The 22,620-nt window shown below is 32.4% G+C and overlaps 1 protein-coding gene across 2 annotated transcripts in view; it reads right to left on the bottom strand.

The window, feature by feature from the left end:
- Positions 1 to 22,257, bottom strand: part of LOC114326775 (double-strand-break repair protein rad21 homolog) — a 62,982-nt gene extending 40,725 nt beyond the window's left edge. For both annotated transcript variants that reach the window (XM_028275206.2, XM_028275207.2), the window contains exons 1-6: positions 22,090 to 22,257; positions 21,572 to 21,981; positions 21,334 to 21,517; positions 8,456 to 8,594; positions 8,211 to 8,376; positions 927 to 1,135 (exon numbers count right to left, since the gene is read on the bottom strand). In XM_028275206.2, coding sequence (XP_028131007.1) covers positions 927 to 1,135; positions 8,211 to 8,376; positions 8,456 to 8,594; positions 21,334 to 21,517; positions 21,572 to 21,945 — 1,072 coding nt within the window. In that variant the 5' untranslated portion in view covers positions 21,946 to 21,981; positions 22,090 to 22,257. The remainder of the gene's footprint in view (positions 1 to 926; positions 1,136 to 8,210; positions 8,377 to 8,455; positions 8,595 to 21,333; positions 21,518 to 21,571; positions 21,982 to 22,089) is intronic.
- Positions 22,258 to 22,620: the final 363 nt, after the last annotated feature.

Here is a 22,620-nt window from a genome sequence, read left to right as displayed (position 1 = left end):
AAAACAGAATATTTTGGAGGATGTCAAAACTTGTCCTGAATTTGGGCAATCCTTTAAATGTAGTTTGATTAATTTTATTTATTATGTTTACGTAAATAATTGTAGTTTATTATTATAGTGGAGAAACAGATAGAAAAGAAAAATGGCTTCGTATGATGTATTTGGTGAAGCTTTAGCTGAAGAAATAATAAAAATAATAATGAAAGGTAAGTCTCAATTTACTTTACAATCCACATAATAAAATTCAAATTTTGTTTCTTTTTGTAGAGCTGAATTCAGATTACAATAAAAAATCATTGACCTCAAAGTAATTACAATTACCATTTCATAAGTAGAAAAAATAGAAAGGTGTACGGAAATTTTTTGGTAAATTTCTATGTTACAAGTAGTTTAAACACGATCAACGTGCGACGTTGCCCTAGTTACTTGAAACCCTTTTAGTGGATTCCTCTAAAAAAATTATATTAGCGCTTCTCTATAATGTCTTTATATAATGTCCATCGAACCTAAAAGTTTAAGAGGACTGTTAAAGGTTTAATTTTATAGGCCTCTTAAATATAATGGACATGTTATAGAATATACCCAAAGACTGTTAAGTCATAGTTTTAATAACATTTCATAAAAGTTGTAACACTGAAGAGAAAAAGGTAATGTTGGTTTAAGTAAGTGAATGGATTCTAATATGGATGGTAAACATCTTCTCATATCCATATGCTCCTTTTGAAATTTGATTATACTGTACTTAAATATTTACTAATGTTATATTTTATACTTTTAAGCTTCTGCTAATATTGTTCTGATTAAAGAACAGAAGGAATTCACTTTTACATAAAATCTTACATTTCATTAACAAAATAATAACAGTGAGTGATTGCCTTATGCCTTGACTTGGATTTTTTTTATTTAAATGTGAAAGCAACTCCTACCTTTAAGTAGGCTGGCGTCTACAGGTGCCAAAGCAAAGCTTTCCTCTTCATTTTGTAGGAGAGTCGTTTGGTCAGTGGCAGGAGGTGCTGGTTCTTCCTCTGGAGGGGCTTCCTCGATAGCTGGTTCAGGATGGATGGAAGGAGTAGGTGTAGGAGCAGGAGGAGGGACGGGCAGATCGATAGGGCTAGGTGGACGAGAACCTCCAGAACTGTTGAAAAATAAATTTAGTTATATCATGTAATATGTAAAATGTGATTATAATAGGAAACTTACACATTTTTGTTTTATTACACAATAATGTTCAGATTCATATAAAAATAAGATTTCCAAAATTTCACGCCTCAAAAACTCATAATAACAGAAGTACAAATTTAAAATCTTCTGTGGATTTAAATCATTTTAAATGATCGAAAAAGCGCGCGAACACTTGTGACAACATATCGTAATACTTTGTAATGACACTTCTCTTGTCTCATATAAAAGTATATACCATTTTGTGTATATTGGAGTTTGATACAGTTATTGAAGAGATAGTATTGAATTGTGTGTGTATTTACTATGGAAAACAAAGTAAATACTATAAGCGTTGTTTAGTACCATAGTGTTAATGTACAACCTTTAAAACCCCCAATAAAATATTTATTAGACTACCAGTCGATAAGAAACGGCGTTTAATAAAGTAGTTACATGCATGTTGAAAGGACATTAAAGACATTTTATCATTCTTAAGATCTTCATGTATGTGAAAATAATGTAAGTATTTTAATGTCTGTTGTCTTCTTAATACAGTAAGGCAGGGGTGGGTAAAAGGCGGCCCGCGGGCCAGATCCGGCCCTTTTGCTTATTTTATCCGGCCCGTTGAAAAATCCCGCAAGCTTTTTCTTAAGAGCATAGGCGCAATGCTTTTTAAATGCATTAATTTTCGAATCCTGAGAAAATTATACTGCCGAGCGCCGAAAGTCCCTGAAAACTTCTACAATGCTTATTTTAGTAAGTTATAGCGGTGAACAAAAAAAAATTAGTGTGATTTTTAATTTTAAATATCTCATTCCAAAGAAACTTTTTGTTTATTCTAAGGGACTTTTAGCCCTCGGTAATAATGTAATCTTTCATTCCGCGTTTAAATTTTTCAAAAATATTCATTAGTTTTCTCACGATTCGAAAAAAAAGGAATGCATTTAAAAAGCATTTTTTTTAATTTTTGTTTGACCAGTCCGAAATTTTGCGCCTACGCTCTTAATCCCTTCTATGCGATTTTGTTGAAATCAACAGTATTAGTGTTTGTAGTGTTCATATAAATAATGAATCTCTATCTTCTGCTTTTCTTAACCCGCGAGTAGTCGCGCGGTGAGATAGAATCTCAATTTTTATCCTTTTTCGCGATAACTTGATGAAAAATTTTGCAATTTTGAAAAAATTTCGTAAGTGCCTCGAGGAAGGGTGTAGTAATGCGTAAGAATTTTTTTTTCTTCTTCTTTTTGTGGAATATATGGCTTTGGGGAGAGCTAATTAGCTTTAACCCGCGTGTAGTCGCGCCGTTAGATAGAATCTCACATTTCATCCTTTTTCGTAATACAGTAAAACCTGTCAGTAACGGCCACTAAAAATGAAAGAACTATTGGCCGATATAGAAAGACGGCCGCTATTGCCAGTTTTTGTAGTCTACATAATATATTGGTTTGGGAAATTTTTAAACTGGCCGTTAGGACAGGTGGCCGATGTTGGCAGGTAGCCGTTAACACAGGTTTTTTTAATAAAATTGTTAGAAATATATATTTTCAATATAAAAAGTAGATAAAAATACTACAAAATAAAAATTTGTTAATTCGTATTTTGAGATAGAATCTCACACGCGACTATTGACGTTACAGAAGTGAGCGCGACTACTCCCGGGTTAAAAGAGTCTGTATGTTTAACCCGGTCCAGGCGCGAATATTTTTCGGCCAGGGTATTTGTCGTCTACCAGGACCTTTTTCTTCCATTTTACACTTCATAATCAGCTGCTGCAACAACTTACAACAACGTATCATTTACTAGTATGTGCCCTTTCTTCTTGCTGTCCTTCTCCTTTAATGATGGTCAAAGTTCTCTGTTCCTTTTCCATTTTGTGCAACACCATTTCGTTGGTAATATGATCGGTCCATGGTATTTTCAAAATTCTCCTAAAAAGCCACATCTCAAAAGCCTCCAGCTTTCTCGCTAAGTCAGCATTAACAATCCAATAAAGAAGAATAGAGTGGACGTAACATTCTTATTATCATCCCGGTTTTTTATGCGATTGCGCAAAATGCGATAGTGAATTTTGTGAAGTGTACCTTATAAACTGGTAGAAATCTAAGACCTACAACTGAATGGGTCTGAGTGAGATTCTATCTAGTTGTATCCAACAATGCTCACACAAACCATTCCCTTTTTAGTATATTATTGAGGGTAGTATTTGGAACAATGTTGCAAGTGTAAGTGAATTGGGTGTCCTGTTTGACCATCCATTAACCTTTGCCTCTAATACGAAATTAATAAAATTTATATTGCCCTGAAGATGCTTGATTTTATTAAAAGAACTGATAGTGACTTAAATCCGAATGCCTTAAACCCCTTTACAAGGAACACCTATTATGCTACTCATATTAATAATCTAATGGTTAAACATTAATAATATGCATGGTTATAACAGCAAATCTACTAAGACGCACATTGGAGCTGAAGGGTAAGATAACAGAACAAGTGGTGGAGTTTAAATATCTAAGCATCACACAGCCTAGCTATGGAAAGCTTAAAACAAGTGGAAGATCAAGTGAACAGAGCAAATAGAGCCAGAGAATGCCTGAATGAAACTATATGCAGAAATAAACAGATCAGGAAATAAATGAAAGGCATAATTTACAAAACAGTCATCAGACCAATGACATGAGCAGCAGAAACAGGACCTGTCACAGAGAGAACAAAGAAAATGTAAGAAACAGCAGAGATGAAAAACCCTAAGAAAAATCAGATACAGAACAGAGATAAAGAGTGGAGAACATCAACAACTGGGTAAGAAAGAGAAGAACAATGGATAGAATGGAACAATCATGTAAGCCAAATGACAACAAATAGAGTAGTAATGACAGCAAAACATTATTACCTATAATTGTCTTTAATCCCATTTCTCTCTTAAGATCATCTGATTAAATGCTATATTCTTATAGCATTCTTTTGCTAGCAAAAATATGGCTTTATTGCTTTTTGCCACACTACAATACTAGCTCATCTGACATCATATTCAAACATGATACTATGACAAGAAGATAAATCAACGCGCATCATGGTCTTGCATCCCCATCGCTCACTGTGACGTAAACCAGAGACAAATTTCCTAGCGCCAAGTTGAATTCTTTATTTGTGTTCATGTTCATTCGTGTTAATACAATAGTTATCTCTCACGTGTTGCTTCAAAACGTATTGAATGAGATTTTTGTTTATTAGTTTATGTAGTAAAAACTTTTATATTATATAGTTATATAAATTTTGTGGTGAAAACGTACAGTTTACTGTGTTAATATCACCTAATTTGTTTATCAAACGCAAGTTGCTCTCGGCTATCTATACCTACTTTATAAAGAAGACTAATTTTTGTTTACCATGTATTGTGCAGTGGTGAGTTGTTTAAAAAAATAACAATAAAAAAAGTGAAACTTTTACAAAGTGTCGTTTTTTTGTGTTTCCTCTAAAGATAAACACATATGTAAAGAAGTGTGGGTCTCCGAATGTTTTCAGCAAGACAAATTTAATGTAGATACAGCGAGAATAATATGCTCAAAACATTTTACAGAAGCTGTATAAATCACAACAGAACATAATTTAGAACCTGTATCAAAGATAAAAAAGTTTTGTTTGTCTTTCGTTTGGCCCCTAAAGACGACTAAAAATTCAACTTATACCAGCCACCCCAAAACGCGTCGTGACGTCACAGGGTTGTATGTTTACATTCTACACCAATTGTATATATAATTTTAAGTTAGACATTATACAAACGTCAGTAAAAAATACAGTTATGTGACGTTAAAAGTGTTTTTGATCGTTTGAACTATTCATAGAAAATTTGTACTTTTACAAAATGGTTTTATTTTCAATAGTATTCTTTCCTTTCCTTCAAAAACTGTATCAAACTCCAATCTCAATAAACTGGTATATATTATTACGACAACATACGATAAATGTCATTATAATATAAATATTTTTCCTTTATTCCCCGACGACGAGCTGGCCAAATACCCAAGTAGGTGGAGGCCGATAAACTAAAGAAGAAGAAGAAGAAGAATATACGTAAATATGACCATAAACAGAACCACATAGTCACACTCTGTGACGTCACGGGTCGTTTGAGTTATTATGAGTTTTTAAAGCGTGAAATTTTGTAAATCTCATTTTTATACAATACTGAACATTATTATGTAATAAAAAAAAATGTGCAAGTTCCCTATTTAACGACAGACAAAATGTTTCTATAGATACTAATGACCATGTTAACAGACCTCTGAATTCCAAGTAACACTTTATTTTTGATAGCTCCATAAATAACTCATTTTGGATGTATTTTTTACTAGGAATATGGTAATGAAATGTGTTCTTTATATCGACGTGTTTTTGACAAAACATCGTAAGCATCAATTTTCCTAAAATGGGATTTTTATCTTAAATGGTTCCTTACGATAGTTTACAGCTAATTCAAAATTATTTTTCTCATAATAACATCCTAAGTGTCTAAAATTGAATTTAATTTTTATCGTAACCACCGCATTTCAAGCTCAGTTTATGCTTTTGGTATCGTAAACGGTAAGGTAGTACCGACAGATTATAGTAAGCACCATAAATTTTGTCGGTTACGTTTGCATGTTTTGCCGCTTACGATAAGATTCAATGACCAAAATGACTGTTAGGAGGATTACTCAGTGTTATCTTAAATGTGTTAGAACTCAGTCAGTGCAAATTTTTTATTTCGCTAGAACAATTTAAAATGAAAATAGTGGTAGTTTTGATAAATCCTCTTATTTAATAGATGCGGTAAGTTTTTAATACTTGATTTTATGGTTTATTGTCTTTTTAATAGAATTTTAAGTCTTATTTACTAATTTAGTAATTACATAACCTATGTTTTTTAGTTGTTCTTGTGCAAATATCATAAATATTATATTTGCAACAAAAATATATCAACTTGTAGTAAGTTCACTGAAACCAGAGACAAATGTAGGGGAGTCAATATAGAACGAATATTGAAACATAGTTTTTAATTCCAAACAACTTTTTTATTAATAATTTTCGATATTGATAAAGTTACTTTACTCTTGAACAAGATTCTTATTTTGACATACCTCGTATGAAATTAAAAAAATATGTTCCAAGTTACGCAGACATACTGTATAAGAGCTCAAAAAAAGCTTGTTATTAAATGTATTTTAGGTAAGTTGTACAGAAAAAGGTTTTGATGACTTTGTACAAACAGTTTTTTAACGGATATTTTTGGGTTATTGTATTACATTTTTTTTATCTTTCTTAATTTTCTCAAAAAGAAGTTGTTTATTTCATGTCTAAAGCAAAATAATTTAGTGCATTTTAAAGATTACATCTTAAGCTTTAAAAAACACCTATAAAATTGTAATATCTGTTCAAACTTGAGCAAGTAATACCCTCTTAAGGTGGTAGTAATTCTGCAAAACTACGAAGTTCTCAAAAATTATATTTTTTGGGACGTCGTATCATTTGAATTAAATTTTTGAGATTTTTTTGAATAGTACATCATTTAGTACAGTGTCACAGATTAATATACGTATTAAATTTTATTTTTCTTTGTCGATTTTTATTATTAATAATATTTTTTCTGTTAAGATACTTACGTCAGTTATGAATATTCATTTATAGATTGATACCTTGAAACTATCGTATGTTTATCTTAAGCGACAAGCTTCAACTAAAATTTACACAGACAAGGTCTGACAAAGTATCGTAGGTTACATAATTTAATAAAAGAATGTTATATTACAGTTTTTTTTCTTGAATTAATATTTTTTTATGTACTAATTTATCACAGTTTCAAAATTTTAATTATATTAACCAAAAAGTCGGTAGAAGAAAAAGTCGTCTCCTGTAAAATGTGCGTTTTGTCGGTTACGATGTTTTGTCAAAAACCCATCGATATATTTAACTTTTATTACAGAGAAAACACAAATGAACTACAACCTGAAATGTCAAATGTGTTAAATCAGATTGCAAAACAAGCAGTAGAAGAAAATTGCAACACAAAATTTAAGGATATCGCTACTCAAATTGTAATGTAAGAGAAAAACCTATTTTTAAAATCTACAAATTTACATAACACATATTTGTTGTGATCTACTTAAAAATTATTTAATTTCAGTGAAAACGACATAGTCAAAAAAGCCATGGAACAAATAAAGAATTTGCAAACTGAAAATAAAAATGATGAACCATAAAATATGATGAAAATAAAAAATTGAAGGAACTTCTTAGTAGAGAGAAAGGAAAAAAGTACAGTTGAAAGAATTTTTACTGTTAAAAAAAATTAATAACTAAAAAACAAATTAAGTGGTCAATTTAAGATATTGCTTCAGCAATTTATTTGCGCGCTGCAGGGGCAGGGTCCTATCGTTTATTAAGAAAAAGAGGCTACCCCCTTCCAGCTGTAGGAACGTTAAGACGATGGGATTCCTGATGCTAACGATAAATCGTTTACTTGGGTAAACCACGTTTCTGACGGTGGTTTACTAAAACCAACCCTGGAATTTGTAACTAAATGTAGTGAACTGGAACATATTTTTCGTACTTATAATCGCAGTACATTAAAAATTAGTAAACATTATCTGAAAAACCTATTAGAAGCCGTAAAACAAGTAAATCTCAGTGATAACATAAAATTACTTTTTTTTAGATGCAAAATGTATTTTAAAATAAGGATGCTAAATAAAAATATTAAAGATAATTATAATATGATTCATCGTTGCCATATGATTCATTGTCAAAATAAGATACACACAAGTTCCCTGGTTTAGTCTCGAAGTGCTGTCATGCGCTAGTCGATTGAATTTAGAATTGCAAGTGTGCATATCTTCCTGTCATAGTATCATGATATTCAAACAAACCAGAGATTAGTTGTCAGCTAATATAGTAAGTTCATATTATATTCTCGTCAAATGTTTAGTAAGTTCGTATGTTACTTTCTTTCAGTTCATGATTTTAAAAATATACTCCACAAACATAACTGTAGCAGTATGAAAAACAGATCTTACCTTGTACCTCCCACCGATGGTGGTCCACCAAAATTGTCCATTTCATCGTCACTAGGTGGTGGTTCTGGAATATCTTGGGGTGTTGGTTCTGGTATGCTAGTATCAACAGGTGGAACATCGGGCATTGGTGCATCATCAAATAAACCACCTTCAAATAAACCTCCAGCTAAAAGAAATATTAAAATGTATATTAAATGTTATACCATTAAAAATGCCTAGTGTTAAATATAGTTCCTTAGTATTACCTCCAAATGCATCATCTCTAACTCCTGCATCTATTTCCATAGGAGGTTCATTTTGTGTACCGGAAGTTGAGGGCACTGGTTCAGGTTCCTTGTCTATTCCAACTTGATCTAGCACTGGCTCACTAAAGAGCAAATTGCTCTGAAAATGAAAAGATATGAATAATGTAAAAAAATGTCTTATCTGAGCTTAATAAGTCTACTACAAACAAAATTAGGCATTCATTGTATTTAACTGAAACTGTCTGAAATGCCCTATCTATATCAAAATAAATGTGACTTAATTTCTTTTTTGTTTTAACAATATTTTTTCTGATACATATAACAATGTTGCGTGCCACAGGTTGGGTTAAGAATTAACTGACATACTGTCTGAAAATGAAAGATGATGGTTTAGCAAATTGATATTGCACCTAGAACCATGAGTCGAATTATCAAAGAAGGACTTTCAAATGACAAACAGGACAATGCCTTACCTTTGCATTAAAACAAAATAGGAAAAAAAATCAAGATGCCTGTTGACAAAGAGATCCTTTGTACAGATGAAAAATTGTTTAATGTGGAGGAAATATTCAAAAGGGAAAACAATAGTTTATGCACATCCGAGCCATCCATAGAAAGGATCAAACAATGTCATTATTCTGCCAGAGAATATTCTGCCTATGTTACAGACACTGTCGCTATGACAGTATCTTACATTTTTGTGAAAAAGGCATAAAAACAGCAACAAGAAATTATTAAAGGGACATTTTAACAAATAAATGTAGTTGCCCCTGAAAAGACACACAAAATGGACCATAGATATTCCAATTGTTTAGCAACTAAAGATACATTTGATATCTGTAATAATCTATACTTGTCAGGAATCACGGAGCTGACACAGAGTATTTTTGGTCTACAGAAAAAGGTGGTGAGGGTCCTTGCTGGTTTGGGATTTAAGGAGGCTTATACAATTTACGAATATCTACAACATAGTTTTAATTGATATGTTATTAATTTATTGAACGTTAATTGAGGTTTTGTACATATTTGACATGTGTAAGATTTTATATTTTAACATGAATAAACAGTATTGAATACATATATAGAATATTTATGCGTACAAGGACTTAATGAAAAGTAAGTTACTGAATCGTGAGTCTAAGCTAAGAATCTACAAAACAGTAATTAGACCAGTGGTCACATATGGATGTGAAACGTGGACCCTCTCAACCACTGATGAAAATCAACTGAGAATATTTGAGCACAAAATACTAAGGAAGATATTTGGACCACCACATTGCATCGATGGTTCATGGAGAATTAAAATGAACCACGAGCTGGATGAACTAATGCAGAGCGCAGATATTGTGAGATTTGTAAAGTCTTAAAGACTAAGCTGGCTTGGTCACTTAGAAAGAATGCCAGATAATCGAGCTGTGATCCAGAGATGGAAGCCCCAAGGAAATAGAACAAGAGGAAGGCCCCGTAAAAGATGGATAGACAACGTAGAGGGGGACATTAAATCCATGAACATCAGGCAGTGGCAAAGGAAAGTATCCGACAGGGCAGAATGGAAAAACATTGTTAACACACAGTCAATAAAATCGCCTTACAAAATCTTGAAAGTTTATCTGGTAAAACAGTGTTTTAAATTTAAATGAGTACAAAGGGCCAATTAACAAACAAACTCTACAACATCGATAAAGTGTTTTGGTCATTTTCTGTTGTTTATAGTTGAAAAAGTGCAGTTTATTTCAATTCTTTAACAAAATTCCTCAGTGATTTTATTCAAAGGGAACAAAAACACCTCATTAGTGTAGATAAGATTATACCAGTTGTTTTAATCAGTGAATGGAACATCATAAAACCAAAACTTGATTATTATAAGAAACACAAATATGTAGTAAGGTTTTAAGCAAATTAAATCTAGTGGCGTCCAATAATTTTTTCTTCTAGTTTTCAAAGATGTCTGGTAAATGTTGCAATTGTTCTACCAAATGTATTTTTAAAGAACCTAAGAATAATGGGGAGGTTTTTGGTTATCCATGTGATTTTTGTAAAAAAGTTTTATGTAAAAGTTGCTCAGGTGTCAGTGCTACAGAGATTCGTTGCCTCATGTTATCATCACGCATTTTTCTTTACCTTTGTGGAGATTGTGTGTCGGTAATAAAGTCAGCAGTAAGTCTTGATAACAGAGTCAGAGCCCTGGAGGATGCCTTAAGTGAGGTCAAAATTGACAACAGCCAGAAAATCGAGGAGCTCGAGAAACAAGTTGGTGTGATAGCAGACGAAGTTAAGAGTATGAGAACTAGTTTTTCATCATGTCTTATTGATATTAAAAAGGATCTTTCCATTATTAAAAGTTCCACCACCTCATCGTCTACACAGGGTGGCTCCGGGAATACTGCACCAGTGGTACATAATAATGTGATGTTTGAAGTGTCTGAGAGGCAAAAGAGAGCATGTAACTTAATGATGTTTAATTTAATCCAAAACAATGAGGAAGACGATTTATCTAGAGCCAACGACATCCTCTTGGGTCTGTCAGACTCCCCAGTCAACATACTGAGCTCAGCCAGAATTGGGAAACGCAATAAAAATGGACATCAATCATTACGCCTAACCCTTGAGTCTCCTGAGATTGTTAGTTTAATCTTGAGGAACAAAAGAAGACTCGATAGAAGCTTAAAAGTTTTTATTGAGGCTGACCTAACTAACGAACAACGTGCAGAGGTTAATTCTCTGAAAACAGAACTTAAAAAAAGGCAGCGTAAAGGTGAACCAAATTTCATTCTAAAATATGTAAACGGTATACCAAAACTGCTCACAAAAAAACATAGAAAATCAACAGAATTAAAAGTTCAAGCCACTTCGTCAATACCTGTTTATTTTCAGAACGTCAGAGGTCTGCGAACAAAACTTAATCTACTCTATGAGAATATATCATACTCACAATATGACATTATAGTGCTAAATGAAACATGGTTGACTAGTGACATTAACAATTCTGAACTACAAATGTTTGACTACAACATCCACCGAAAGGATAGATCTTTATCAACAAGCATTTTTTCTCGTAGTGGTGGGGTGCTTATAGCTGTCCGTAAAACAATATCTAGCACAGTTTTGTTAGCAAGTAATAGTGTCGAGCATTTGTTTGTTAAAATTGAAATTGGAAGCAATAAGATCACCATTGCTACTGCTTATTTTCCACCACGAAGTGAACCAGATAAATATTGGGAGTTTACAGAGAATGTGGAGAAACTATCGGATGAAAATCCGGATCACAAGCTTTGTATCCTTGGGAACTTTAACCTTCCTTACTGTAACTGGTCCAAGGATGGAATGTCTTCAGTGGGTACCCCTTTAACAGGAGCTTCACCTCGTGAAGTTACATCCATACAGATTCTTTCAGCTTCATGCTCATACCATAACCTTTATCAAGTCAACTCCGTTACAAATGCACACAACAATTTGCTGGATCTCATTTTCATGGATGATGGCGAAGCTAAGATATCAACAGCAGAGATAGTCCTACTTGCTTTGGATATTCATCATCCACCTATATCTTTTGAATTTAAGTGTGAATCATGTGTAACAACCCTGGACTGACTGGTGACGCTTTTTATAGAGACTTCCATGCGATGAACATCCTAGATGTTACAAGTTTTCTTTCTCAATTTAATTGGGATAATTTGTTTAAAAATAAGTATCTTGATGACATGATCAGTATTTTTTAAGATATTATATACTTAACAATTGATCTTTATGTTCCTGTTAAAAAGTATTCAGCAAAGAAATTTCCGGTGTGGTTTTCTGCAGATCTCAAAGTTACAATTATTCAGAAAAAGAAAGTTCACAAAGAATATCTGAGAACTAAATCCCCCACTCTCTTTAATGAGTTTTCTGCATTAAGAGCTCAATGTAAACGCTTAAAACAACAATGTTATCGCGATTACATTGCATTAACTGAATCATTTCTCAGGGATAATATTAGAAATTTTTGGAAATTTGTTAGTAATAAAAATAGCAAACCTAATATACCATCAGTTGTACACTATAATAATATCACTGGTTCTAGTGGTACAGAAATTGTTAATTTGTTTGCTGAATACTTTTCAAAAACTTATAGTGATAGAGATTGTGTTTTGCAGGATAATATTTTTGATTCTGGTGACATCAACTTATCACAATTTTCACTTTTTGTGCCCAAAAAGAAAAGTAAGGTATCAACTTTCCCAAAGTGGTTCAATGCTGAGTTGAGAAATTTAATCATCCAAAAGAAAATAGCTCACAAAAATTACAAGAATACTGGCAATCGCTGTTATTACATAGAGTTTTCAAGGTTACATAGTCAATGTAATATTTTATCTAAAGAATGTTTTGTGAATTACAAAAAAGACCTTGAAAATAATTTTAATACCGATCCCAGGTCATTTTGGAGATTTTTTAGCCGAAAAAAATAATCTATATGATGTTCCTAACAATATGTATCTAGCTGATAAAAAAAGCTGCGAAAAGCTTTGACAGCGGAAGTTATTTATGACAGTTTGTCAAAACTTTCTAATAATGTAACAGCTGGACCGGATGGACTTCCCGATTTTTTCTTGAAAAACTTTGCTTACAGTCTAACTCAACCATTGTTTGTTCTATATAACTTATCATTGAAATTAGGCATTCTTCCTGATAAATGGAAAACTAGCCATTTAATTCCAATTTTTAAATCTGGCAAAAGAGAAAATATAGAAAATTACAAAGGTATATCTAAACAATCGACCATTCCTAAACTACTTGATAAGTTGATTTATAACCATATTAGTTTTACTTGTCAACAATTAATAAATAATTATCAACGTGGCTTTATGCACAAGAAATCCACAACTACAAACTTACTATCTTATGAAACATCTATTATCAGAGATCTGGAAAGAAAATGTCAGGTAGATTGTGTATACACAGACTTTTCAAAAGCCTTTGATAGGATTGACCACTACTTACTGTTACATAAACTTAAGGCATATGGTTTCAGCGATCAGCTTTTAAAGTGGTTTGCTAGCTATTTAATAGGTCGCACACAAAAAGTCAAACTGGATTCATTTATGTCAGATGCAATACAAATAAAATCTGGAGTTCCACAAGGTGCTCATTGCTCGCCCCTTCTGTTCAATATATTTATTAACGACATAGTTTTAATGTTTTAATCACTCTAAGTACTTGCTATTTGCTGATGATTTAAAGATGTACAGATCTATCAAAGATCATGAAGATTGTAGTCTCCTTCAAAATGATCTCAATAATTTAGTTGAGTTGTGTAACAAAAACAGACTCTTCTTAAACGTTAATAAATGCCATTTCATTAGCTTCCACAAAGTTGCAAAAAAATATCAATCATCATATGTCATCGACAGTAAAGCACTCTCTTATGTTACAACAGTAAAGGATTTAGGAGTAATATTCGATGAAAACTTAACGTTTGTGGATCACATTAACTATGTGACAGCAAATGCTTCAAAAGTATTGGGTTATATACTTCGCAGTTGTGCTGATCTTTCCCTTAATACAATAAAGGCTGTTTAGTCATCACTGGTTATATCTATATTAGAATTCTCCTCTATTATCTGGTCACCATTTTATAATGTTCATGTTGTTTGTCTCGAGAGAGTTCAAAATAAGTTTTTAAGATTTGCAGCGTACAGATTGGGATATAATGTTATTGAACTAAACCACAACTATACCATCATCCGTAGTGATCTCAATTTGCACTCCTTAAAAGACCGTAGAATTATAAATGATCTAGCTTTTATTTATGAACTATTAAATAGTGAAATCAATTGACCTGATTTATTAAAATTAATAAACTTTAATATTCCAAACCATGATCTTAGAAATAATAACTTGTTCCACGTACCGCATCATTCAACAAACTATGGTCTTAACTCACCAATAGATAGAACTTTAAGTCGCCTGAATGATTTGGACATCGATTTATTCTCTTCTTCCAGTAGAGTATTTAAAAACCGACTAAAATCAATTTTTCCGGTCAGCACTTATGCTTAATGTGTAATATTATATTTTCAGTAGATTTGGTAATTTTTGCCAGGGACAATGCTTTTGTATTATGTAATTTATTAACTATTTATTGTCTGTAGTTAGTTGATTAATGTCGGTTTATATTATATTATTATGTATTGTCACTGCATAACGTGGATTTTGTGTATGTTAAATTTAGTTTTATTGTAATGTACTTACTACAGTTTTATGCTGTCACACTTTCATTTAATTCATTTAATTTTATTTTTTGTTTTTTTTTTACTGTTTTACTGGACTTTACTACTTTTACTTCTACTTATTGTTTATATATGTATATTTTTTATAAAATTGGGGAAACCCATAAATAAATAAATAAATAAATTTACTATATCTCAATTTGGCATTTCTATTTCGTCTATATATGAAAAACTTTCCATTTTGGATAGCAACAAGGGGCCAGGTCCAGATGGTCTTTCACCTTCTTTTCTTAAACACTTAAGCTTTTTACTTTCTAGACCTCTTTTTCACATTTTTAACCTGTCATTAAAGACCGGGATGTTCCCAGCCTACTGGAAAACTAGCTTTATTACCCCAATACTAAAATCTGGAGATAAGTCTCAAGTGAACAATTATCGTCTGATTAGCATTCTGAGTTGTATTCCCAAAGTTTTTGAGAGTCTTGTTTGTGACTATTTGTCAGCAAGTTTAAAATGCTGTTTTATCGACCAGCAATTTGGATTTCTCTCTGGCAGCTCCACTGAACTTAATTTATTGACATTTACCGACTTTCTTGTGGAATCTCTTGGGCTTCCAGGTTCATGCTGTATACAGTATACACAGACTTTACAAAGGCGTTTGACCGGGTAAATCACAAGATTTTAATCAATAAGTTGAGAGGTTTGGGTATCCAGGGTGAACTTTTAGGATGGTTGTTATCCTACCTATCTGAAAGAATACAAATAGTATGTGTTCAGGGTTTTCAATCGTTTGAAATTAAGGTACCTTCAGGAGTGCCACAAGGGTCACATCTTGGACCCCTTCTATTCAATATCTATGTTAATGATATTGCCTCCTGTTTCCACTTTGCTTTTTTCCTAATATTTGCTGACGATTTAAAATTATATTTGAAAATCGAGAATGATGGTGACTATCAAAAATTACAATCTGACTTGGATCGGTTGAGCTATTGGTGTGATAGCAACGGAATGGAACTTAATGTTAAAAAGTGTCACTTAATGGTTTTTGGTCGAAATAGAACTCCTACAAATCATATACAGTGGTACCTCGATATACGAGCGCTCTAATATACGAGTGTTTTGAGATACGAGCTGCCGAGCAAGCGATTTTTTGCTTTGAGATGAGAGCAAAATTTGAGATACGAGGAACCGCTTTTTATTAAAATTCATGCCTCTTTTTGACTATCTACTTCTAACTTGTACCTATTATAAAATTAGGTAGTTTTGCTGGTAATAGATCTATACGACCCCGCCATAAAGATCATTTTACGGGTCTGTACGTGACTATTACTTGGACTGACAAATTAAATAGACATTGTAAATTAAATCTGACAAAAATTCGTATTCTATGTTCCCATCCCAACCATATTGCACTCTCGATCTTTGTGTAATTTACACTGTGTAAATGTTTAGTATAGACCTATATATACAGACCTCAGTATGTCGGCTTTGCTTGTTTTCGAAATATTTTTGATAAAGTTGTTTCACATTTAGTTTTATAACCATGGGTTCGAAGAAGATGATATCGATTGAGTTATAACATGAAATCATTGAAAAACATGAGCAAGGTGTAAGAGTAACTACTGAGGTAATTTTTTGGGACTGGAACGGATTAATGACATTTCAGTTAATTTCAATGGGGAAAATTGCTTTGACATACGAGCAATTTGACATACGAACAAGGTTACAGAACGAATTACTCTTGTATGTCGAAGTACCACTGTATATACTATTAAGGATTGTCCTTTAGACTCTGTATCTCAGATAAACGACCTAGGTGTTGTGCTAGATTCCAGCTTATCCTACATCCCCCATATCTCATCTATTGTCTCAAAATCACTTCAACTTTTAGGGTTTATCAAACGTTGTGCAAAAGACTTTCTAAATATCCCATCCATAAAAGTATTGTATTGTTCACTTGTGAGACCTCACCTAGATTACTGTTCATGTGTTTGGTCTCCACACTATAACACCCATATTCTAGCTATTGAGAGAGTTCAGCACAAGTTCTTAAGATTTGTTGCATTTAAACAAAACCAGAGGGTTGATGAAATCAACTACATATTCTAATATAGAAAAATCTCTCAACATAACCTCTCTCCAAATCCGACGCATGCATAAGGATCTCACAATGTTTTATAATATACTACACTCCAATAATTTTGGTCCTCAACTATTGGAGAAAATTAGCCTCCATGTTCCCAATAGACAAACGAGGCTAAATCAACCTTTTTACATTAGACCCCATCGCACTAACTACGGACAGAACTCCTTCATGTCCAGAATACCTAGGTTTGCTAACCAATATTCGGAGGGTTTAGATTGTTATAGTTGTCCAAATGAATTTAAAGCTCAGCTTAAAAACTGTATGTGATAACTTGATATCCTTGTGTTTTGTACATTTTTTGTTAATGTTTGTTATTTATTTAATGTTCCTAGTTCGTATAATTAAAATTTTTAAATTTACTTGAGGTTAGGGTATAAATCTCCTGTGATTAATGTTTACACTGTATTTTAATTGGGTGATTGCCCGTTGATAAATAAAATAAATAAATAAACACATTAAGCCCCAGTATGAATTTTTAGCATGGTGACGTGACACAGCGAAGCAGGCCAAGACTAACAAAGGGTTGTAGCGCCATTAGAAGAAGAAACAGTATTGCATGTGTTGGTCCTGTTTTTCCATTATTTATTTTATTGCATAATATCAATAACATTTTGAGTCATCCACATTTTATCACACAAGTTTAGTTGGTTTTCATCATTAAGGCATGTATACACTATGTTCGCACTCCTAGAACTGCTCCACATAGTGGATACGTTTGTGCTCCCTGACCACGCAATGGTGCATGCTTTGCCTCAGCACTCCAATCAGTGGTGGTTTATATGTAGAATAGCACATGCCATATCCATTGGAGCAGTTGCAGGGAGCGTGGAGCACAAGAGTTTCTAGAACATAGTGGATACGTGCCTTTAGGTCAATACATCGTCTGTGTCTTTCTAATACCTCGTAACCCCAAAATCACGATTGTTCAGGAGAGAAGAAAAACTATTGCTATTCATACTCTCAGCAATGGATGCGCGCTATTAGAAACCCATTTAATATAATATAAGTAATGAAGTATGGCTTACAAGGTTTTTTGAACATGCTAGTTTAGTTTATCATTATACAAATCTGCAAAAAACACATTTTTCAATTTTTGTGGGTTACAAGGTATTAGAACGACACAGACTATATGCTAGATTAATTGAAAAAATGGTAAACTAGGATATGACAAAATGAAAACATGTATTGGAATAGTCTAAAAATATTTTGTTAATTACACTCAATTCCAATAAGACCTGCAGTGCATGTAAACAAAGATTGTTGTTAAAGGTTTTCAAATGAAATCTACTCGTTCCATAGTAACAGTATATTATTAACATCAAGTTATCACTTTGTTTCTTTTCTCGATTATTAGGTTTTATTGTATAGTTTATAAATTATTCTAATCACTGAATACATAGATAGCGAAATAATAATCCTGTTAATTAAATAAATGAATAATTTACGCAAATATACAAGTAACTGTTAGTTAATCTATATTCAAAACCTGAACGGAAATAGCCATTTGTTTTTGCTGTCAACTAATGTTTACATTCAGTGCATAGCTCATACGAATAAACTGTAGATAAATATATGCTGAAATTATTTTATTACAATCGAACCCGCTTATTGAAATAGCGTTTATGCCAAGCAAAAGTATTCCTATAACCAGGATATTCTAATAACCTATCATTGATGACTAGTAAAAACATTTCGGGACTTCAAATTTCAATTCCTTAAAGTGGGATATTCCTATAACCTGTATTCTAATAAGCCGGTTCAACTGTACAAATATATCTTAGGTTATGCATCTATATTTGGATCTCGGATGTAAACTACACTACAGTAATCCCTCTTCAACCACGGGGGTTACGTTCTGAAGAGAGGATTACGAGGGGGTTCCAAAGAAGAATATGACATATAATCCCAATTTGGATACGTATATTAGTATGTACATAGAAAGAAATATGATGAAATTGCATATCTGTGAAATAGTATCATATCAACAAAAATAAAGACGCTGAAATCAGCATCAACATTCAATAGTATTTTAAACCTTCGGAACTATAAACTAATTGCCGTAGTATTACTACTAAGGACAAGCGCCAGTGGTGTATCATGAGTAATTTAATGCATTAAAGATTCAACAGATATCGCAAGCGCATAAGTGAAACCACAGTTGATGGGTCCGCGGATAACGAGGGATTACTGTATGTCATTTCGAGCAACTGTGTTTAGCATGTGTTTGTAACAAAGTTTAGAGCACTTAGGATGTTAATAAAAATTTGATATATCTCATAATTGGTTAAAAGACAATATGACCGTATTTTAATGATAATATTATAACCAATTTGTACAATCCAACTAATAGGCTATTGATTATGTTCAAAATAAGAGAGCTAAAAGTAACTACAATGTTAACGGAATTTTATTGTCTCATATGGTCAATGGAACTATAAATTTGAAAAAACCGTGGAGTGCTACCATTTAAATGGGTGCGTTTTTGAGAAAGGGGTGAATTAGTCCCTAGGCACAGGGTGAATTAGGGTGAGTTCTATTCACTTTTGGTACAAACACTTCTACAGGAAAATTGTTCCAGGTTAAATTTACTATCGAAATATCATATTTTAAAGTCAAAAGTATTTTTTGTTACAAAAATATATTCAAAAGAAAAGCAAGAAAAAAACACGAAAGAAAGAATTTTGTTTTTTGCCCCATAACTTTTTTCCACAGGGATATAGGTATAGGCCTTGCTTCAGCGAAAAATAATTTCCATCCTTCCTATTTAAAAAGACGTTTGGTAGAAGTCTCTATAATTTATAGTTTCCGAAACAGGATTTTTCAAAGTTTGCCGCTCACAGAATTTTTGAGCCGTTTTCCCCATTAATTCACAAACATTGTTGTGTAACTTTTTTCTACGTATTTCTAGGTATATGCAATGGTACATTTAGTAGAAAGAGAACTCAATTACCTTTAACATGGTCTGTTGTGTAAGGTTGTACGAATATTTTTAAACAAGTTATGCTTTTTCAAGATTTTATACTTTTAATGATTTTTGATATTTTTTAAATTTCTCATTATGACTTTTTTTCTTGTACATTTAGGTATATATATTGTGGAATAAAAAAAAGCTTATTTTCACTTTAAAATGGTGTATCGCAAACACCTCTAGGACTATTTTTAAACAAGATATCCGAGGATATCCGTAATTTGAGAAAAATTTTTAATATTTTTATTTTTTTCAATTAGAAGAATATAATTGCATACTGTAACATAATTTTTAATTCGAAATAACTTTTCTTAATAACACTTTTCGATTACTTTACTCTTGAGCGAAATTCATATTTTTTAACATACCTCGTACATTATTGATAAAATTTCATATCTGATGGTTACATCTTAGGTTTTAGACTATGCAGACCATTTTATAAATAATATTTTTTTTCATAACGTTAATAATAAAAAGTTTTCCATGTGGTTCCAACTTAGTGGGATATCTATTGCATGTGTATATGTCAAACTTTGAAAAAGCATATCTTGTTTAAAATTAGACCTAGAATTTTTGCAATACACCATTTTAAATTAAAGAAAATAAGCTTTCTTTTTTATTGGACAATGTATATACCTAAATATACAATAAAAAAATTATAATGAGAAATTTTAAAAAAAAAAGGTAAAATATATCAAAAATCATTAAAAGTATAAAATTTTGAAAAACCATATCTTGCTTAAAAATAGTCACACAGCCTTCTACGATAGACCATTTTAAAGGTAATTGACTTTTCTTCCTACTAAATGTAACATTGCATACACCTAAAGCTGCGTAAAAAAGTTACAGAACAATGTTTGCGAAGTAACAAGGAAAATGGCCCAAAATCGCTGTGAGAGGCGAAATTTGAAAAATCATGTTTTGGAAACTATAAATCATAGAGACTTATACCAAACGCCATTTTAAAGAAGAAGGATGGAAGTTTTTTTTCTGTGAAGCAATGCCTATACCTTTATCGCTGTGGAAAAAAGTTATGGGGCAAGAAGCAATAATGCTACCTTTCGTGTTTTTTTCTTGCTTTTCTTTTGAATATATTTTTGTAAAAAAAAAATATTTTTGACTTTAAAATATGATATTTTGATAGTAAATTTAACCTAGAAAATTTTGCCTGTAGACGTGTTTGAACCAAACGTGCATAGAACTCGGCCTAATTCGCCCTGTGCCTAGGGACTAATTCACCCCTTTCTCAAAAATGCACCCCTTTAAATGGTAGCACTCCGCGGTTTTTGCATATTTAGAGGTCCAGTGACTATATGAAACAATAAAACCCCGTTAACGTTGTAGTTCCTTTCTAAAATACGTAATCAATAGCCTATAATAAAGTAAGTGGATTAAAGGAACTTATTCAAAACAACACCATGTCAACATAGTGTAGTTTACCTCCGAGGTCCAGATATGTGTCTTCTGTTATGGATTCAATAACTTTGCTACCGCTTATAGAGGCCCAAAAGTGGCACAGCAAACAAATGAGAATTACAATAACTTATTAAATACAAACCTGATCCATAGAAGGTGTTAAACCAGATGCATGCCTCATAAGATCGGGACCATCAGTATCAAAACCCATATCACCAAAACCATCATCATGATTGACTAAACTAATGTTACCATAATCTTCTCGCATGGTTATCTCTTCTGCTCTTGATTGGTTAAGACTGAACTGAACTTCTATGTCAACATCACTGCAAGTAATGTTAGTAAATATTTTGTTGTCTGCGGTTTATAGTTATACTTACTTTAATTCTGGCATCGTAGTATCAAAATCATGAAAAACTTCTGGTAAGGTAATAGCATTAACAGCAGCTTCCCTATGTTCTTCAGGTAAGTCCACCATTCCTGGCCTAAATGCCAGTTTGATTTTAACAAAGGCCTCATTACAGTCTGCCAAAAGATATTTAGCTTTTCTAGAATAAATTCTCACTACACCCAATAAAAGATGACCAGAGGTTCTAAGGGCCATTTTTACTTTAGGTTGTAAAATTCCATCTACTGATTTCTCTATGTTGGTCTCGAATACATGGGCTTTAGTAAGTTTTTTATCCCAATGGGCCGCTAACCAGATCCTGGCTAGGGGGCCCTTTTTGGCTAGCACGAAGTGTGCGTAAAACATTATTACGCTTATTTAGTATTTAGACTAATATAAAATCTGAAACAAAATAAGGAAAAATAGTATAACAAGTGACAGCTTGTTTGCCAAACATCGCGTTGGCGCCTAACATTTTGAGGAGTAAAAAACTTAATATTTATCACTCACCTGCTTATTTTTTTATAAATTAGGTAATATGCGTTACACATAAATCTATTTGCAAGCACTTTTGAGCGGTAATTTCCATTCCCGAAGGAATTATTTTATATTTGTACATGAACAGTAAACAACGAAACTCAACATCAAAATGGCGACGAGTTCTACTAGCCGCCTAAGCAACGTTGCCACACTGTTATACTGAAAAGTTTGTATTACATCAAATATAACGGGAAAACTGCAAGTGCACATGATGCGTGACCCCAATACATACATAATAGTTTAGTTACTTTTATTAAATATTTTTCAGTGTTGTTTAAATAAAATCATTAGATTTATATGATTACTGTTAATTTTGATGTTATACCGTGCTATACAAAGATTCATTTCGTCATAATATTTAATATTTAATTATTTAGTTTCAGGTAATAAGGTACATTTAGAAAGCTAAACCTGCCAAGTAGAAAATAAAAAATACAAATATGTACACATACCCTAATTGCATAAAGAATGTCCAAGGGTAAAACCGCACGGTAAAATCCT

The sequence above is a fragment of the Diabrotica virgifera genome, chromosome 7 (assembly GCF_917563875.1).
Source record: "Diabrotica virgifera virgifera chromosome 7, PGI_DIABVI_V3a".
Taxonomy (NCBI): Eukaryota; Metazoa; Arthropoda; class Insecta; order Coleoptera; family Chrysomelidae; genus Diabrotica; species Diabrotica virgifera.
This window is presented reverse-complemented; position numbering and strand designations above follow the sequence as displayed.